At 51.1% G+C, this 20,355-nt stretch overlaps 1 protein-coding gene across 1 annotated transcript in view; it reads right to left on the reverse strand.

Moving 5' to 3' along the window:
- LOC125933144 (slit homolog 1 protein) overlaps nucleotides 1-20,355 on the reverse strand; it is a 169,830-nt gene that overhangs the window by 134,594 nt on the left and 14,881 nt on the right. Inside the window, exons 2-4 of the mRNA XM_049646006.1 lie at nucleotides 13,622-13,693; nucleotides 11,445-11,516; nucleotides 8,047-8,118 (exon numbers count right to left, since the gene is read on the reverse strand). Coding sequence (XP_049501963.1) covers nucleotides 8,047-8,118; nucleotides 11,445-11,516; nucleotides 13,622-13,693 — 216 coding nt within the window. The remainder of the gene's footprint in view (nucleotides 1-8,046; nucleotides 8,119-11,444; nucleotides 11,517-13,621; nucleotides 13,694-20,355) is intronic.

Consider the following 20,355-nt stretch of genomic DNA (forward strand, 5'->3'; position numbering starts at 1 on the left):
AACGGCGAGGTCACCTTCCTGTTTCGGGTAATTTCCCTTGGAGGCAAGACAGATCCATTTTTAACAGCTCTTCATTTCAGCAGAGAATGCCCTCCTGCCTCTGATGGGGGCTGGGGACCAGGACTGGAAGGGAGGCTTTGTTCTTCTGACCAGTGCTGACAGTTTAATTAAACCCAGCTCCAGACGGGGTCGGCAGGGTCAGGCATTCTTCAACAGGGCTCCTGCAGAATATCACATCCACGCCTCTCCAGCCACCAGGGCTCTGTTAATGAGCTATCCTGGTCCTTACAGCAGGGATATAAATAAGGGGAAATAAATGCCCTGGGCTGCCCTTAATCACCCATCCCCACCCCTTCCAGGTCCAGCAGAGACACAAAAGGTTGATCTTGTCCGGAGACATATTAGTTGCAAGGCTAAAAAGAAGCCCAGAGTAACTGGGGTTCCAGAAGTGGCTTCTGGGTGAACAAGAAAAAGCAAGCAGCGAGAGGGGGTGTTGTAAGGCAGCACAGCGGACCCCTCCCTGAATCTGGAAGGACAGAGGCACAGAGACTGACACCCACTGTGCTCCACACCCAAACACGAATGGAGAGTGAGTTTTGCTGATGTAAGAGGAGCCATCTGGCTCAAACAGGTCTGACCCCTGTGTGCATCCATGAAACATCTCCACATTCTCTAGTGATTGACTGTCAGGTGAGGAAGCTAACCCCAAATCCAGGTAACCTGCTACCAGGGTATAACCACCTTGGCAAGAGACAGGGCTCCAGCTAGTGAAGCATCTGCCTCTACCCACTCCGTCCTGCTGTTGGTCAGAGGCTGGCAGATTGCTCTCAAAAAGCAGTGATGACAGACCCTCCCCTCCTGGAGAGACAGTGCCTACCCGTCTGTCTACACAGCCCACTGCAAGTGTCCTCAGAGCTGAGGACAGCACTTGGCCTACAGGAGGCCCTGGGTAACTGTTGGATGAATGGGTGGGCGGGTGGATGGGTAGGTTTATGGGTGGATTGGTAGACAGGGAAGTAGAAGGAGAATGAGTGGGGGGCTGGATGGGGAGGATTGATGGGTAAATGAATGGAAGAGCGGATGGGCAGGCAGATGGATTAGGTGGGAGGAAGTGTGTTCGGTGGGTGGAGATGGGAGGATGGGAGCTATGGTACAGGGTACAGAGACAGATGGGCAGATGGGTAAGTTGACTGGTGAGTCGGTAGATAGGTAAGCTGGAGTGCATCAAGTCAGAGGTGGATAGGGGGCAGGTATATGACAGGTTGATGGGGCTGAGGGGATAGGTAGGTGGTGGGAAGATGGGTAGGTAGATAGGTGCAGGAGGTGAATGGGTGGTAAGTAGGAGGTGGATGGGTAAGGGGCGGTGGAAGGATGATATGGAAGGATGAGCTGTAGCATCAGAGAGACCAGGGTTCAAATTTGGCTCAGCCCCTTGGGCAGGTCACAAACCCTCTGAGCTTGCATTCCTTCATCTGTAAAATGGAGGAAATGCCGACATCAGAGATGTTGTGATGATGAAATCAGATAATGTTTGTGGGTTGCCCCCCTGATCCTGGCCCAGAATAGCCTTCCATTTGTTCTAACCATTGCTGTAACAACTGCAGTCCCTGAGACCTCCTGTGACCGTCCTGGGAGCCCCAGGCAGTGAGAGGACGTCACAGGACGGGCACTCTTCTGCAGAGCCACTGACTCCCTCTAATGTGGACAAGGAGTGTGGGTGGGCGCTCTCTTCTAAAGATGTGGTGGGGTGGGGGTGCTGAGCAGGAACTCGGAGCCCACTCTCAGTGGGGGCACCCCCAAGGAAGCAGAGAGTGCACAGGTGACTCCAGGGTACTAACACACATTTCTGGAGCAACATCACCTACTTGCTCCATGCTTGTTCAGGACAGTACCGAAGAGCACAAAAGCCAGATTCCCTTGTCAATTCCTGAGCCTGCACAGTGACTGACCCAGGTCACACCCCAGCCTCTGCCTGCAGAGCCCTTCTGCTGGCGATCACACCTCCGTGGCTCCCTCCGTGGCCCCTAGGGGTGCCTCCATAGGTGCACCTCGTGAAAAACAGCCTCTTGTGAAAAAAAAAAAAAAGTTAAACCTGTTGGGGGAGGTCCCTGCAAAGCAAGAGGATGGCTCTGCGTTAAGACAGATGAGGATAAATCACCAGCAGAGGACAAAGGCTCAAGTGTAGGGTCAACTTAGAGGCTGTAGTGCCACCTCCAAAGCAATCCCTACGTAGAATCGCCTAGCATTTCCTGAGCATCTATTACAGGCCACAAAGTTTACAGCTGACACGAGAGTGGGTTACACCTTTCTCCAATCCCCACAACAGCCTGTGAGGTAGACGGTATTATCTTTATCTGATAAGAGAGCAAAACGGTGCTCGATGGGGTTACAGGAAGTCCTCCAACATCACATACCTAGCACTCACTGTAACTCAGACCACAGAAGCTTGCCATCGTTTATACAAGCTGGGAGGTCTCCTACCATAGAAATTACACATGCTTCTTTTCAGAATATCTGGGAAATAAATAGAGAAAAGGAAAAAAGTCGCCCAGAGACCACCCCTGTTGGCAGTTTGCAGTCTGTTTCTGTGCTTTCTTTAGAGTGATTTCTTTAGTGGTTACATTGTCAGTACAATTCTGCATCCTGACTTTTGATAACACAAACATGTATCTGCATTGCTTTACATAAAGACCACTTTTGGTGATATAAATATCTCATCAAATAGATACACCAGAATTTGTTTAACTGCTCCCTCAACACTGGACACTTTGGTTATTTCTATATTCAACATTCTATATTTCAATAGAGGAATATTCTGTATTTCAAATTCTAATTAACGCTGCAGTGAACATGTTTGCACCCATGTATTATTATTTCCTTGGGCTCGATCCCCAAATGTGAGCTTCAGGACCTTCAAAGGCCCGGTGTCTAATTCCAACCCGATCACCTCACTGCCCTGTGGTCCAAGCCAAGTCACCGCCTGGGCCTCAGGTCCCGTGGTAAGGAACGAGATGGACAGACCAACCCAACTCAGGGGGAGATATTACTGAAGAATAGCCAGGAACAGGAACCCTGCAGCCACGTCAACAACATCAACATAACGTGGGCTGAAGCATCAAAGTGCGCCAGTCACTTTGTGACCACACCTTACCCTACGTATTTGGTCTCTCTCAAACCTGTTTTCATGCCTAGTTAGCATAATGGCCTCTGCTGAAAGTCCATGATTTGCTCCCGGTGAAAAGGATTAGCAATGGATCCCTTAAAGCAGAGGGGAGGTCAACAGGTGAGAGACCAGAAACGCCAACCCCTGCCTCCCCTCTCTCCCTGGCTCTTAAGGGAATGTGGTCCCCCTCCAGGTCCTGGAGGAGGAGCGGGCTCCATGGTAAGACTACACCGGGTGATCCCACAAACCCCAACACAGCTCCTTGGCCTGGGGATGATCTCATGACCAATCATGAGGTCATGATTGAGCTCTCTAGACCAATCATGAGGTCATGAGGTGAGCCAATCAGATTCTTTCCCCAGAAATCTGGACTTAGGACCTGAGACCTGGGCATTAACTCCAAAGTCAGAAGAAGCAGGAGGGGAGTCAGCACTGTGGCTAACCAAAGTCATGGTGGAACTGAGATGTTGTCCATAAGCCCATAATAAGTAGATATTCAGAAAGAACTAGAAACACCCTTCACATCTCAGTTCTGGTCCCAGCTCTACTTCACTTCCTGTCCTGGGGAAACTAAGTCTGCTGGTTGTCCCCTTACAGTACCCACCACACCATTACCGTCACCAGCGTGCAGGAGTTTCTGTTTCTGGAGCCGAGAGTGCCCAAGTGCTGCTTGGACAGACCAAGTGGACTGGGAGAGTTAACAGAGGTGTTTTGCAATGCCAGATGTTCAAGTCAATAGACAGGGTGGAGGTAGGACAAAGAATGTTAGCAAATAAATCTCTAAGCACTTGCTCCTCACTGTTCCCTAGAACAGCAACAAAGGTAAAAAGCTCAGTGAGGCCACACGCCACAAACAACCAGATCAACCAAAGGGTTTGTTTAACCATTTCCCTCAGAATGTGTAATTTTGAGATGGCCTGAATTGGAGGGGCACCATGCTGCACTAAACCAAGTTGGGCCCAGTCATGAACTCAAGTCCTGGGCTGACCTAAGGGGGAAAATGCACAGGAGCTCTCCTCAAAGTCCTGATGGCTGGCACACCTGTGCTTACAGATGAGCTTAAGAAATATTCTAGAGGAGAGCTAGAGAAAGCAGTCTCCCTCCACCCGGGTCTGGCTATGCTCCTGGATAAGAAACATCTCCTCCCAAGAGTTAGGGACCCATTGCCTAAAAAGAAAAAGCAGCAGGCACTGGGAAAGGTTCAAGCTCTAGAGCCTGGAAATATTCCCCAAAGAGCCACCAAGCCTTCGATCGGGAGGGCCCATCTCCTGGAAGTCCTTCTGTTCACTGCTGACTGGCCCCTCCCCAAGGCAGCCAGCCCCAAGCCACTGGGGTAAGAACATCCAATGTTTCTGGAGGCCACTGCCTCCAGCTCCCAGCCCTATAGGGTGCCAAGAGCATGAGTGAGGCAGACTCCTGTCCCCTTCAATGGCTTTTCCACTCCTTGAATGGAGCTCCTTGTGCCAGCCTTTGGATATAAAACTCAGGTATTTAATATTTGTTAAGGCATAGAAGTGCTTTTCTCCAGTAAAACATGAAGAGCACTGGGTGCGGAGTCCAAAGGGGCTTCAGTACTGACCCTGAGGAGGTCACTTTACCCCCCCAACTTTGACTTTTTCCTGACTTTCAACAGCAATAAAACCATGACACTCTGTTCACCTCGCAGGGTCACAGGTCTCAGACGAGACACGGGAGCGCCAGCTTCACTGCAGGGCCATTCACTCACCAACATTGTCCAGAGCACAACGGACATCGGCTGCAGGCCTGGATGCTTTACGTGCACGATCTCAGCTCAGCCTCCTGATAGCCCAACAGCGTACCGGTAAGAAAAGCAGGCCCCAGGAAGTTAGACCATCTGGCGTTATACCTTGAAAAATCCAGGACCACCTGACCCTTGATTTTCTCCTCCAGGCTACCTTCCCATTCCACCAGGAATCCAAGCTCTCTAGACACAGGCCAAGAAGGCAGCCACATGGACCACACTGTGTCACCACTGTCAGGAGGGGAGCCCACGGACAGGCAGGACACCAATAAAAGGCACCAGGGCACCTGGTAAAAGGTAGACCCAAGAGTTGGAGAAAGACCCCTGTGGAGCCATCCTATCCCCTTCAGCCTCAAGAGCTGGTGGAAGGCTATGGCCAAAGATGTCAAAATATGAATAGGGTTAGAAGTAATCTCAAGCAAAAGGCGGGAAGTTTGTGAATTTAGATTCATATGAGGAGATCTTGGGTATTTTAAAATAAATGAGAGATGGAAACAACCTAAGTGTCCATCAACAGATGAATGGATAAAGATGTGATATATATATAATGGAATACTATTCGATCATGAAAAAGAATAAAATCCTGCCATTTGTAACAATACGGATGGACCTTGAGGGATTTTGCTAAGTGAGATAAACCAGAGAGAGAAAGATAAGTATTCCATGGTACCACTCATATGTTGAATCTAAAAAAAAAAAAAAAAAGTCAAATTCATAGAAACAGAAAATGGCAAATGGCAAAGTGGTTTCTGGGGGTGGGGGAAAATAGGAAGAGGTAGATCACAGGACACAAACTTTCAGCTATAAGATGAATAAAGGTCTGGGGTGACTGGGTGGCTCAGTGGGTTAAGCGTCCAACTCTTGATTTCAGCTCAGTTCATGATCTCACGGTTCGTGGGTTCAAGCCCCATGTCAGGCTCTGCACTGGCAGTGAGGAGCCTGCTTGGGATTCTCTCTCTCTCTCTCTCTCTCTCCTTCTCTCTCTCTCTGCCCCTCCCCGCCTTGCTCTCTAAATAAATAAATAAAATGTTTCATAACATAAGTGAGAGAGGGTCAAAGCAGGTGCCCAGAGCTCAACGGCAAGCACGCACTACACACATACTCTGAACGCTGGTCAGTGGAAGACAGTGGGTCAGGATGGCCGAGGGGAAGGGAAGCCGAGCAGACAGATAATGCTGGGAGCATGAGGGCAGACTTTTGCAAGGTGAAGAGGGCTTGGGGAAAGCAAAAAGAAAAGTACAGGAGGACACCAAGGGAAAAGATGTTCGGGATGAATTTTTGCAGAGGCGGAGCTGTGATAAGACCTGCGAGAGCCAGCTTCTAGAAAGGACAGCACAGAGAAAACAGGAGCTGCTGGAGCCAGGGCAGGGCAAGGCCAGCACCTGCCCGTGACCAGTAACAGCACAGAACTCAGGTTAAAGCACAGGTTAGGGAGATGTTAGGGCGGAGGCATCTGCTGGGAAGGACCATGCACCTTCAGCAGCTAAGTAAAGTGCCCACCGTGTATGCCCAGCCTGGAATGAAAGCACCAACCCACCAAGTGACGGGGGACTGAAGAAGGCCCGGCTCAAGCCCAGGGGTGGTGAAGACCAGCAGAAGGGGTCATCACTGAGGGTCACTACGGAGACCCTCCAGGCCAGAAGGAGGAAGAAACGGGAAATGACCATAGAGATCATTTGGACAGCTTAAAGACAAAAACTTGAAGGCAGGTTCAATGACACAGGCTAATCAAGAGCTCTGGAAATCGTGACAGACGTGGAAAGAACCGGCTGTGCTTAATCCAAACTCCAGAAGCCCAGTCACACCCATCAGCACTCAGGCAGCCCTAGGGTGCCGTCTCCCACCCAGCCCCTGCCCCTCAGTCTTGTCTAAGTCACTTGCTGCCTCTTCCTCCACCTCGGTGCTGCCTATAAACTTCTTCGGGGGAGACCAGCAGCCTCGCTTCCTCACACGGTGCTCTGCTGGCCATGCAGGTCCCAACCAGGTTGTTAATGACAACTGAAAGAACTCAAAAACCTCCCAACCTAAAATTCAAAATCCCTATAGCCCTTCCAAAATCTAACAAGAGGGGCACCTGGGTGGCTCAGCCGGTTGAATGTTCGGCTCTTGGTTTCAGCTCAAGTAACGATCCCGCTGGTTCATGAGTTCAAGTCCCCAGTCGGGCTCTATGCTGACAGCGCGGAGCCTGCTTGGGATTCTCTCTCTCTGCCTCTCCCTTGTTCACACACGCTCTCTCTCTCTCGCTCTCTGTCCCTCAAAAAATTAATAAGTAAACATTTTTAAAAATCTAACAAGAGGACACAGTTGTTGTAGATACTTACGGAAAGCAAAGTGAAGGAAAACATAAATTGTTGGAACACAGATTTGGGGCTCAAAGTTAACAAAATGTTTCTAATATGCAGATCTGTGCAATAATGCAACTGACTGTGGAGGTGGTGAACTCTCCATCATTAGAGGTAGCCAAGCAAAGACTGAAGGACCACAGGCTAAGGAGCTGCAGAAGAGATTCCTTAGATGATCTCTAAGGTCCTCTCCAACCCAGGATCCCAAAAAAGAAGCAAATGCTAGAACAAGTACAGACACATTTAGCACATCACAGAGCAGCAGAATTAGCCACTACCCTTTAAACTTGGAAGAAATACATTTACAGCAGATAAAAGTCCGACTTTATGCCATGGTTACTAAGTTTCCAGACCTCATTACCCAGATCTGAAAATATAAATAGGTCCAAGAAGGGCTTAGTTGAATGAATAAATATTCGACCCAAGGCAGGTTACCAAAGGCTGAGACAGATGCACAAAGACAGTGCTCCCTATAAAGCCTGGCATCACGGCTGACGAGAATGTCCACTCCCAGAACATTCTCACATCCACACTGTCAGAGGCAGCACATAGAACTGAATGAGTCGTGGATTCTGCAAGTGCTCACCAGACAGAAATGCCCCCACGCAGCACCTTCCTACAGAAAGGGCCTGGCTTTTGATGCCCCGTGCAACTCCTGACAGGTAAGGAGCAGGAGGTCACCGTCATGGGAAATTCTGGGTCCCCCTGACCAGACACTGCCCCTCCCACAGGGTGAGGGACTAGACCACAGACAGAGTTTTGGCCACAGTGTCACTCACAGCCTCGACAGAGCCTGGTTATTCTGGAACAGCAGTTCTGGCAAACTGTGCAGCTGGTTCCGGTTCAGTCGTCTGAAAAAGAGAAGAAAGGAAGAGTTGGAAGTTGCCTAAGTGTTCCAGGAAATCCAAAGACTTTTCAGATAGCACTGGATTCAGAGTGAGAGGGCACAGGGTTCAAATTTTAACAAAGTCACTGTGTAACCCCAGGGAAATTACCTCCTCCGGGCCTCAGTTTCTTCATCTATAAAGTGGGAATTCACCATCCAACACTTGGGGAGGAGAAGCACAGAGCGCCTGTGAAAGCTCCCCACCAAGGACCCGAAGTACAGTGGGCGTCGACACCTTCCATGACTTCCTCCCTTGCTCATCATCATCATCGTTACATTTGCATGACCCTTTGTAATTTAGAAGGCACTGATTCAAATATCATCTTGGTTTTCGAGCTGAATACCTGACTACACTTGAAATGTGAGATATACCCTTATGGGGTAGGACTAGCCACAAGGTCCTGATTTTTTGTTGTTTCATCCACATTTGACTCCGTGGCAACTTAACTTTTTTTTTAGTGTTTGCTTTAGGTCTTTTTTCAAAATCAAAACAGCTTTCTCGATTTTCTAAATTATGTATGAAATCGCATGCTTAATTCTTTAAAAACTTCAAGCAATAGAAGAAAAAGTATTCAGCCACCTGCATTTTCCTCACTCAACAATTTGTGGATGTCTTTTCATGCCAAACGATAGAGAACGACCCCTTTATTTTTAATGACTGACTAGTATGCCCATCATTTCTAATTGCTCCACGGGTGGACAGACGACTCCCCGTTTTGTAAACACAGGCAGGAGTGGGAAGTCTGGTCCTGGAAGGTGGCCTGGCGGAGAAGACCCAATACAGAAAGGACCCGGACTCGTCCCAGGAAGGCAGCGATGCCTAACCAGAAGCTTCTTGCCACCTTCAGCACCTAGTTCTCTATACCAGAGCACCAGAGGCCAGTCCACTGGGGCTGTGGCACCTATAAATGTAGAACCTTGGTGCTCACACAGACCATCTGCAGGGGCTTCACCTGGGAGTTGGTAAGCACTGCGTACCCCAGCCCTGTTGAGTCAGAGTCTGCATGTTAACAAGATCCCCCAGTGATCTGCGTGCACGTCAAGGTTGGAGAAGCACAAGAGTACGAGGCAGCCCCCGCCCTCCAGACTACAGCGCAGTTTGGGCCTCACACGACCATCCCCTTCAACAGTGCTGGACGATGAGAAACCAACTCGGCAAGAGCTTTCTTTCACTGGGAGGGGGGAAGAAATGTAGTTCTCTGTGGCCAATAGTAACTGGTCTGTGGTAACCTCCTCGGAGGTCGCTCTTCGTCTGATATGTGAGAAAGGCATCATTTTCTAGCACGGTGCAGACAATTAGACCAGCTGGAAGAGGTTTACTCAAAAGGGAGGGCTCCTAGGGAAACACATCACTGCCTTGGAAAAAAAGGGGGGGGGGACCACCAATATAATCCTTAAAGCAACAGGAGTAGACATCAGATCACCTCAAGTTCCTTCACCTTGTCCAGTAAATTAATCCTGTGTTTACACTGTCTGGTAATCATTGTTTTTTTTTTTTGTTTTGTTTTCCCCCAGGACTTTCTCATCTTTCTGGCTTCAATTTCTGAAAACATTTAAGAGGGAAAAAAAATTCAATAGCCAGTTTAAAGTAGAAAATCAAAGGACGCCAAATGAGGGACCCAGCACAGCGAGGAACCTGCAGGTCCCTGCCCCATCCTGGTGGCAGCAGCAGGCATGACCTGGGCCACCCCCAATGTGGGTAGACCCCCGCCCACCTTTTCTCCTCCTGCAGGTCCCAACCAGGCCCTCCCAGCCAAGTCACAAGGACATATTTTGTTCTGAGCCTTTTCAAGAAAACAAACACAGGACTAATCATCTGTCCTAGCTGCAGCCTCCTTATTGCTCAGGTTTAGGCCTGGATGAAGAACACAAAAGAAAGATCGCCTTGAATGTCTTCCAGGCAGCAGGAAGGCAAGAAGACAGCCATATTCTTCTCCCTTTATTTAATACCTCCCTTTCTTTGAAGTAAAAGAGAAGAGTGAGGTATGAGGTCATAGTCATTAAGATCTCAGGCTTTGGAGGGAAAATGATCCGGGTTCTAATCCCTTCTTCTGCCCTTAATCTCTTAATAATCACTTAATAACACAAGTGCCTTAACTGCACTGCACCTCTGTTTCTCATCCGTAAAACGCCACTGACCACTGTGTTGTTTTAAGGATTAAATGAGATACAGTAGGGCAAAGAGCTCAGCTTGGCGCCTGGCACAGAGTAAGGCAATCAACAGTAGCTATAATTATAATTATAAACTCATTGTAAGAAAATTCATCAAAAAGATGAGCACAAAGAATAAAATTATCCCACCACTCAGTGTAATGAGAGTTAATATTCCCAATGATTTTCCTCCTCCTGTATTCTATGTACATACAAGCTGATTTAATTTACATAAATGTCACTTCCTGCCTTTTTCATTTAATATTACATTGTGAGCACATTCCAATGGTCTCAACTGTTCTTGACAAATGTGATCTGATATCTTATGTCTCCACCAGAACGGTTTTCCATTTTTTTGTTGTATTTGTTGTATTTAAATGATGTGCCATGAATATCCCCCGATAAACAAATTTTTAGCCACATCTCTGATTATTTCCTTAAAATGAAATGGGACTTTCTGGCTCGAAGGGCATGAACTTCAGGACTCTGCGCACCTCTTGAGAGCCAAACCAAAGCAAAAAAATGAGACCAGTGACCACCGTGAACTTGAGTGTCCATCCCCCACCTCACTCGTACCACATTCCCTTTTCTTTTCATTACTGCCAACCTGAAATGCAAAAATTGATCAAGACCCATTTTCAAATGCAAAAGCCCTGTATGGAGCAAACCATGTAAATCAGAAACATTTCCACCTTCCGGTTTCTGTGCTGTGGCCCTGAACACCCAAGACACAAATCATTAGGTGGCCGGCCACTGTACCTTCCCTGACGGTCCCCTTGGCACACCATTTCTTCCTTATGGCTACACGAATCAGTGGGTGTGAGATGATATGAAGCCATCTCACTTCCTCAGTACTGCATGGATTTTTTGCCATAATGCATTTTCAGGGAAAACCGACAAAGACAGTTGCTTTTAGAGCACGGGGTGCGGACACCCTCCAGCTTTGTCCTTGCTGTCATCTCACGACAACAATGCCGTGACGGCTTCCACGGCTGCGGCTCCCCCTGGCTCCCATCAGCAGGTGGGAGGCGGGCGGGGCGTGCAGTCCTCTCCCCGCACACGGCCCTCGCTGCCAGACTCAGCCATCATGTGCCCCCGGCGCCACCCCACCGCCCCAAGCCTGTGCCCGTGGATACTTACAGCCGCTCCAGCTCCTTCATGTCGTCGAAAGCCCCCCGCTCTACCACTCCAATCTGGTTCTCCATCAGCTGCCTGGGGAGGCAAAGAGACAGGACAGCTGCAGGGTGTTGGACAGGAACTCTCAGCAGCAGATGGCACAAGGGAGTGAAACAGGAGCAGGGCCGGAGATACACGCAGACCCGCGTCCCGGCCCGAGCGGACAAAACTGCCTCACAAGCTTGCAAATTCCCGACAGGGCTGGTGGGCACGCTCAGCCCCGACAGCAAGATTCACTTCCAGCCCCCGAGCCCATGCCGATCCCTCTGAAGCGGCCACCGTGGTCACAGGATCCCAGAGCACCGGGCCACGGCTCCAAAGACAGCCTCGTCTTGGGAAGCTGGGACCCAGGCAGCAGGGGTCAATGCCAGGCTGCTGGCGCACGTGCCCTCCTTCAGCCCAGAGGGCACACGTCCAAGCGGCAGAGCAGGGGGATGGGCTGGTAGCAGGGGGCGGGGAGCCTGTGCCAACTGGGCAAAGCCCACACGTGCAGCAAACATGCTGCAGTTGGCAGCCAGCACCCCTCTGCCCGCACTCCTACACTGCCTGGCCCCATCTGCTGCCCACTCGACCACCTGGCTCCACGAGACTGCACCTCCTCACCACCAACGCGCCCTACAGCCCAGAACATCCGGCTGGCAGGCAGTTTGCTTGTTGCGTGGGAATTTTGGAGACCATCGAGTAGATTTTTCTCCCTGTGGTTTTCTCCTGTCCACTCTCAAGCGGGTGGCTCGAGGTCCCACATGGACCTCAGAGGAGGTTTGGGGATAGGACAGGGGCAGAAGCTGCCACCACACACTTCTCTTCTTCCACCTTGTTTCCAAAAGCCCGAGCTGTTGAGGAGCTCGTGCTGGAGGCCTGGGTGGGTGGGGGGTGACAGGAGGGAAGGAGGGTTTTCCTGTACTCAGAAGAGATTCCTGGAGCCTGGGGAGGGGTCAAAGATCAGCGGGTTCTGGAGCAGCAGAGACCCCTGCCCAGCAACTGACAGCCATGACCCCAGGGAAGATGGAGACCACAAGGTCCCCAGATCCGCCCAAGACCCTCAGAACTGCAAAGTAGTTCTGAAAGAACTGAGGTCCCAGGACCCTTGCACTACCCTGACAGTAGGGGGTGAGAACCCTATGATGGTCTGATGTTGAATGTGTCAGAATGCATGCATGTGTCTGAGAGGAGTAGAGCAGGAAGCGATGAAGGGATCCACCCTTTCCCCTCCTCACTCCTCAGTCCTCACTCCTCACCCCTGCCCAGCCCAACAAGGGAAATGCTGTGGACAGCTCCTTTGCTGGCTAGTGGTCAATGCCAATAGAGCCACACCCATCACCTCCAATATCTGCCACTGTCAGGCACCCAAGGGGGTCACCTCTATCCTCAACTGCCCCCACTCATCTACCGTCTCAAGTCAGGGGTAGCCTTGCCGGAGAGTCTTTCTGAGGCACAGAGTCAAAAGAACTATGGAGAATGTTATAGGCTGAAGTGCATCCCCCAAAATTCATACACTGAAGCCCTAACCCCCAACGTGATTTGGAGATGGAGCCTTTAGGGAGGTTATTAAGGTTAAATGAGGTCATAAGGGTAGGGCCCTAATCTGGTAGGACTGGTCTCCTTATAAGAAGAGAAAAAGACACCAAAGATCTCTCTCTGTGCACACACAGAGGAAAGGCCATATGAGGACAAGCAAGAAGGTGGCCAAGAAGACAAGCCTCACTGCAAACAACCTTGATGGACGGCACCTTGATCATAGACTTCCTCCAGAACTGTGAGAAAGTAAATTTCTGTTGTTTAAGCTACCCTGTCTGTGGGTGTTTTGTTATGGCAGCCCCAGCAGGCTAAGTCAGAGACCTAAAGGTTCCTCATGGTTACCCGGTCTTCCCTCATTCCAGGATACAACCAACAGACAAGACGCCCCATCTGTCCGGCCCAGACCCTGCCAGGCGGCGACCACTGGTGCCTATGCTGAGCCCAAGTGCTCAGCTGTGTGCAAGACAGTGGCTGCCCAGGGGAAGGACTCACTGGCACTTCCACTCCACCCCCCTCAGGGCATCCAGGGTCTCTGGCCCACAACACTACAGCCCACAGCCAGGACTCTGCTCAGGAGCTACAGGGTCACTGCCAAGGGTAGGGGCAGAAGGGAGGTTACTCACAGCACCCGCAGCTGCTTGAGTCCCACAAAGTCATTTTTATGGATCCGAGTGATGTTGTTGCCGTTGAGTTCCCTGGTGGAGGCAAGGAGAGAATGACATGGGTGAGATGCCCAGGGTGGCCCCCAGGCCAGGGCTCAGCTCCACGCTCCCTCTCCACCTGCCTCCAGCTTGTCCTCTCATCAATGGGGCTGGGTGCTTCCCAGCCAAGCCCCGGGACCCCCAAGTCTATGCCAAGGCCCAACAAGCTAAGGCCCATCTTTGCAGCTGATGTGAGGCCAGAGAAATGCACAGGGCACAGGCTTGCTGCTGGAAGAACCGTGGAAGCCAAAGTCATGGCTTTTGCCCAGAAAGACCTCAGGCTCATTGGAGAGACAAGACATTCACGCAGGGAAGAACTTGGAAACTAGACAGTTGGAGGCTATTCAGGTGGAATCCTCACTGAGCCTCAGTTTCCTTATCTATGAAGCGGGGATAATAACTGTAACTAGCTCATCAGGTTAGCATGGGGCATAAACAAGTGAAGAGCATGGCCTGTACTTGAAAAGGGCCCCCTTTTCAGACACCCATGCCATTATCTGATGGCACTGGCTCCTACAGGCTGTTGTGAGGAGACAGCAGGGTGGACCATGCATTTTAAGGAGATTGGGTACACGGGGCCCAAGATGAGACCTAAAAGGCAAGGCAGGTGTGCACAGTGAGAGGGACAGAGTGGACATTCTGGGAAAGGGGAACGGCCCTTTGCCTGGGGAATGAGGGAGGAGACAGGCTGGGAGTGGGGAGCTGTGGGAAACGGGGTTGGGGGATGGGAGTCCAGATCACAGAGGGCCTGAAAAAGCAAGCAGAGGAAGACAGGGAGCCTGGAAGGCCCACAGGCAGGAGCCTGCCACAAGGTCCGTCTTGCATCGAGGAGAAGGAGGGCAGGGCCGAGGAGGACAGGGGGCCCACTGTCTGGAGCAGGGCCAGGCCTGAACTGCAGTGGCTCCTCTCCCCACACCACCCCGGCCTCTGGCCCTTCCTTCCCTTCCAAGGCTACTGTGTTCTTCTTCAGCCCTCCCCAACCATGACCCGGGCACCTTGGCCATGAACCCCACCTTAGAGGCCATCTGGCCCCTGCCGAGCCTCTGCCAGGCCACTTCTCTTCACAGAGAGCTAGCACAGCCTCAGAAAAGCAGGTCCTTCCAGGAGGCAGCTACCGCACTCCCCAGAACGTTCTTCCACTGAGCCACACACGGCAGAATCTCAACCAGGCCTAGCCTCAACCACCTCCACATCTATCTCCCTGTGGCAGCTCTGTGGCCACATCCACGCCACCACCTCCTCTTTCTCACCGCGACAGAGTCACTCACGTGCTTGGCAACAAGCTAACTAGCCCCATCCCAACGCACATGCACACACACTCACACACCATATTCCCCTGCAGCCCAGCCTCCTTGCCTACCAACACCCGTCAGCCCAAATCCAAGCTACTTTGAAAATCGGCAAGTTCCCTCTCCTCTAAGCATTTAGGAAGCGTGTTTGGCCTAGATGATGTTCTAGAGTTGCATCTGCTAAGAACAACATATGTTATTAGTTTCCACACACTCCAGAAACTGGGCTCTGTGTACATCCTCCCGCAGGGCTAGAAAGTAGTTACGGTGCCTGTCTTACAGACGAGCAAACTGAATTGCCGCTCAGAGAGGTCAGGTGTCTCCCGGAGGGCACCAGCTGGTAAATGACAGAGCAGAGATCTGGACACGGCCGTCTGATCCTAGGGCCCAGGCTTCTTCCACCGGGCCAGGCCCGTGACGAGCTGATAACTCATTCAACCCATCACTCTCTCCACCCTTCCCCTGAGCCTGGCTCCTGATCCTGAGGAGCAACTGGAAAGACTCATTCCCTGCTCTTCTCTCTTCTATCAGGATCTCTCAGAGGGGCTTGAGGCCTCTCCAAGGTAACGGGGCCCCTGATGAGAGGCCCAGACAGAGCCACTTCCTGGCCTAGACGCTGCAAGGGGGCCCTCTCTACGGGGGCCCTCTCTACGTGAGATGGGCTCTTTTCCACGTGAGGGTTTTTATTGAACCAAATATCCTTCCCTGACGCCTCGGAGCTTCACCTGTGCACCCCAAACTGCTCCTCCTGTGCACAATTGCACCTCAAGCATCGAGAACCTCGTCAACAAGCCCTGAAAATTGGTTCCCTACGCAAGTGTGGCTGGTTTCCTTTGGTCCATCCTGCTGAAACCTTCATCCCCAAACCCTAAACCACAAGGAATTTTTAACCGTTTTAATTTTTTTATTATAAAGATATATCAGTACTGATTACAAGAGCAAAAATGTTAAAAAATGGACATCAACAAAGCAATGTTTAAATTTTAAAAAATTTATATTTATTTATTTTTGAGAGACAGAAAGAGCACGAGGGGGCAGGGGCAGAGAGGGAAGGAGACACAGAATCCGAAGCAGGATCCAGGCTCTGAGCTGTCAGCACAGAGCCTGACACGGGGCTTGAACTCACGAACTATAAGATTGTGACCTGAGCCAAAGTCGGACGCTTAACCGAGCCACCCAGTCACCCCTTAAAATTTTTTTTTTAACGTCTATTTATTTTTGAGAGAGAGAGACAGAGAGAAAGAGAGAGAGAGAGAGAGAGAGAGTGAGCAGGGGAGGGGCAGAGAGAGAGGGAGACACAGAATCCAAAGCAGTTTCCAGGCCATCAGAACAGAGCCCAAAGCGGGGTAGAAGCCACGCACCTGCGATCATGACCTGAGTCGAAGACCCAGGCTTAACCCACTGAGCCACCCAGGACCCCCCACAAAGCAACATTTAGTTGACTTTCCAGCACATCTGTGAAACCAAGTACTATGTAGCCATTTAAAAGGGTACAGATCAGTTTGTACTGACAGGGAAAGATGTCCAGGATACAGAACGGGTAAGAGGGTTACAAGACAGCTTGTATTCTGCGAGCTGCTCATGTAAAACCACACACAAGTCATCCCAGTATGTGGGCAGAGCGAGCTCACTGGGGCTTATAGTAATGCCACATATTAATACCTATAACTGCTCAGTGGTGGGAACTGAGGTGACTTTAGTCTCTTTTTTATACTTTTCTGCACTGTTTGGATTTTTAAAGTACATCTATATTTTTATAAGCCAACATAATACTCAAGTTATTGCACTTAAAAATAAGAGTAACACAGAGGCGCCTGGGTGGCTCAGTTGGTTTAGCCCTCCCCGACTCTTGATTTCAGCTCAGGTCATGATCTCACCGTTCATGAGCTCCAGCCCCATGTTGAGCTGTGCACTAACAGTGCAGAGCCTGCTTGGGATTCTGTCTCCCTCTCTGTCCCTCCCCTGCTTGCTCTCTCTCTCTCTCTCAAAATAAATAAAAATAAACTTAAAAAATAATAATAACAGGGGTGCATGGGTGCCTTGGTTGGTTAAGGGTCTGACTTCGGCTCGGGTCACAATCTCACAGCTTTGTGGTTCAAGTCCTGCATCCGGCTCTGTGCTTACATAACAGAGCCTGGAACCTGCTTCAGATTCTGTGTCTCCCTCTCTCTCTCTGTCCCTTTCCCACCCATGCTCCCTCTTTCTCTCTCTCAAAAACAAAACATTAAAAAAGTTTTTAAATCATAAGAGTAATACATGCACATTGTTATTTTTTCCGTTTTCTGAAGAATAAAGAAAAAAATTAAAATCACACATAAATCCATCACCCAGAATTAACCTCTGTTAACATTCTAGAAGTTTCTCCCAAGCCTGTTTTCTTCGGATACAATTTTTATATAGTTGAAATAATTCAACAAATATTTATTGAAGATTTACTGTTGGCAAAGCATTTTACAAGGGGATGGGTGAGACAGAAGTGGTACGCACTCCTTCTGCCATGTTACACCCTGTTCATTCCCCCACTGATGATTTCTGACGGGCCAGCACTTATCCCTGCATCTGGATGCATCAAGTTACTGGGGCATCCCCCGACCCCCGGTTCAATGATAAACACCGCATAAAGTTTGGTGGGCATTTGGGAGGAATACATTCCTAGAGACAAAATCATTCAGTCAAAAGTCACGAAAAAGCTGATGAATGTTACAATAACTGGCTCATTCTTTCTCGTGGCAACCATGGTTTATTTATAAGGCAATTGATTTCAACAATTGTTCATTTCACAGACAGCAAAGATGAGGCAAAGGAAAATGTTAGGGCTTGTCTGAACAAGGCCCAACAGGGAAGTCAGGAACCCCTGCGGTGGGCCGGGGGGTGGGCACGGAGCACTCACAGGGACTTCTGGTGACGTATCGTGCTCACATGCCTCTCTTCTTACCCTTTTGCACCAGCCCCTGCGCAGACCCCCGGACCCATTCCTTAGCCCACCACCAGGCAACTCCACCCCCTCCTCCTCACTTCCTGCTCCCCACTCCACCCCCACGCAAGAAAAGACCTGAGACAGGCAGGCGGAAGAAACAACAGTGCAGACAACGAGGCAAATACAGCCTCTCTCTCAGGAGGCCCTGCTGGTGGCTTCCGGACAAGAATGCCCATGGACACTCAAGCCCCCCACCCCACCCCAGCCCCCACCCCAGCCCCCTGCCTCCCTCTCCAGCTCTCTTACCCGGGAGCTAAGTGCCTCCTCTCAGGGGAGAGCCCTCTACAGGCAGCCTGGGAGGCAGAGGCAGCTCTCATCCGGCACCCAGGTCTGAGGGCTGCTGCTTAACGAGGCATTATCACCACTTAGGCCATTTAGGCCGAGAGAATGACCTCCACGGGATAGCTCAGGGCAGCCAGGATTAAGTTTCCAACGTGGGCCAACCACTTCCCCTCAAACCTTCGGCCGAGGCTGCTGGAATGAGGCAAGGAGGTCATTTTTCTCCAGCGCCTGACTCCTCCAACAGGTGGTCCTTCGGTGTCGCCATGGAGACGCCCTCCCCAGCAAGCCACCTGGGAAAGAGAAGCTGGGAGAGGCTGCTGTGACCTTCCGACCTTTACAGCCACAGCAGCCAGGCAGGGGGGTGGGGAGCCTCCAGGGCGGCTTCCAGCCTGGTTTCCAGAAAGAACCCGGATCCAGAGCTACCCAGGCTCCCTGAGGTTCTCACCCCGGAGCCCACATCCACCACTCCTCCCTGCCGGGCAGCCACTGAGTGCAGGCTCTGAGCCTAACTCCTAACACGCTTCATCTCACTCACCCTCACCCTCGCAGTGAGATGAGTCGTGTTCTGTCCCCCTCGCTGATGAGGAAACTGAGGCACAGACTGGTGAAGCAATTGCCCGGTGCCACGCAGCTAATTAGGGGTGGGGATCAAACCCAGGCCAGTGTGATTCTGTGCTCTTTCCCCCACATCATGACACCTCCTGCCAACAGACTCTGCCAAGCACACCCCTCACCCCAAGTGCTCATGAGAAACTTGGAGGCTTTGGATAGGAAACACGGGGGCCCTGTAATAAGACCCTGTGCTCTGCCTAAGCAGCCGTATTAGGGGGTCCCTGGCCAACTGAGCCAGTGGCTAAGAGCTCGGCCTTTGGAGCCAAACTGTCTGTTCCACCATCACTAGCTGTATAACCTTGGACACACGGCTTAAATTCCCTGGGCCTCAGTTTCCCCATTTGTATGAGACTAAGGATAGCACTCACCTCCTAGAGGTGTGGTGAGGCGTACATGACAATATTTCTAAAACACTGAGAGCAGTGCCTGGCACACACAGGTGCTCTCTGCGTCGGTATTACCTGCTGTGAGTATTTTGCTATCACCGCTATCGCTGTCGTGCCCCTCAAGGACCATGGCTCCCCCGGGAGGGTGGTGCCCCAGACTCAGCTCAGGCTGGGGCCAGACGAGCAGCACCCCAACGAGCAGGGAGGAGCCAGCAGCTAGCCAGGCTCTGCAGGCCCCAGGATGCAAAAGTCCAGGGAAGAGGCCCTAAGGCCATTCTCTCTCTTCCAAAAGTGACGAGTGTGCATCTGCCCTTCTCCCCCAGGAGGAAATACACTCTGGAGGCAAGTGGCCCTGATTTCCATCAGCTCCTGTGTGGTCCTAACCTAAAAGAAAAACCTCAGTGGTGAACGATTTTGAAGAAAATCCTCTGAAGCAAAGTTACCAAGGTAAAAACAAAAACACACAAGGATTTCGTGAATCCTCTCAGGAAACAAAACTCTGATCCCCAGCACCTGCGTGTTTGGTGATAAACTGAAAGAACCCCTGGGATTTCCTAGAGCTGCAGGAATAAACAGCCTGGGTCCCTCCCGGGGTGTTCTGGGGGTCCCACATGCCTCACAGCGTTTCTTGCCCTAAAGCTCCACCACTCCTAGTGCTACTTCCCTATGGGACCAGAACATCTTACAGGGCCCCAAACCCGCCATGGCAGTGAGGAGGCTCAGGCCACACTCCAAATCCCTTCCCGCCAGATCTCCAAAAAAATAAACATGCAGCTCTGACCGTAGCTGAGACAGGCCTCTGGGGGCAGGGGGCAGGGAGTGGGGGGGGGGGGGGGGCTGTATACCTCAGCTCTGTCCTTTGAAATCTTACCCCGGCCAAATCCACGCAAGGAGCGCCTGCAGAGTCAGGAGAACTGAGGGAAGGAAGGATTTCCCTACCCAGCCAGGGCCCACACACGACAGGCTGAACTCCGCAACCCACAGGCCGCCCAGCTGCACACCCATGCCATTGCGCCTGGAGGGCCTGGGGCCCCGCAGAGCCACCTGACAGGGCTCCCCACATTCCCTCTGGCTCCCCTCCAATCTGTTCTCCTAGCCACAGCCAGAGGG

Source organism: Panthera uncia, chromosome D2 (assembly GCF_023721935.1).
Source record: "Panthera uncia isolate 11264 chromosome D2, Puncia_PCG_1.0, whole genome shotgun sequence".
NCBI lineage: Eukaryota > Metazoa > Chordata > Mammalia > Carnivora > Felidae > Panthera > Panthera uncia.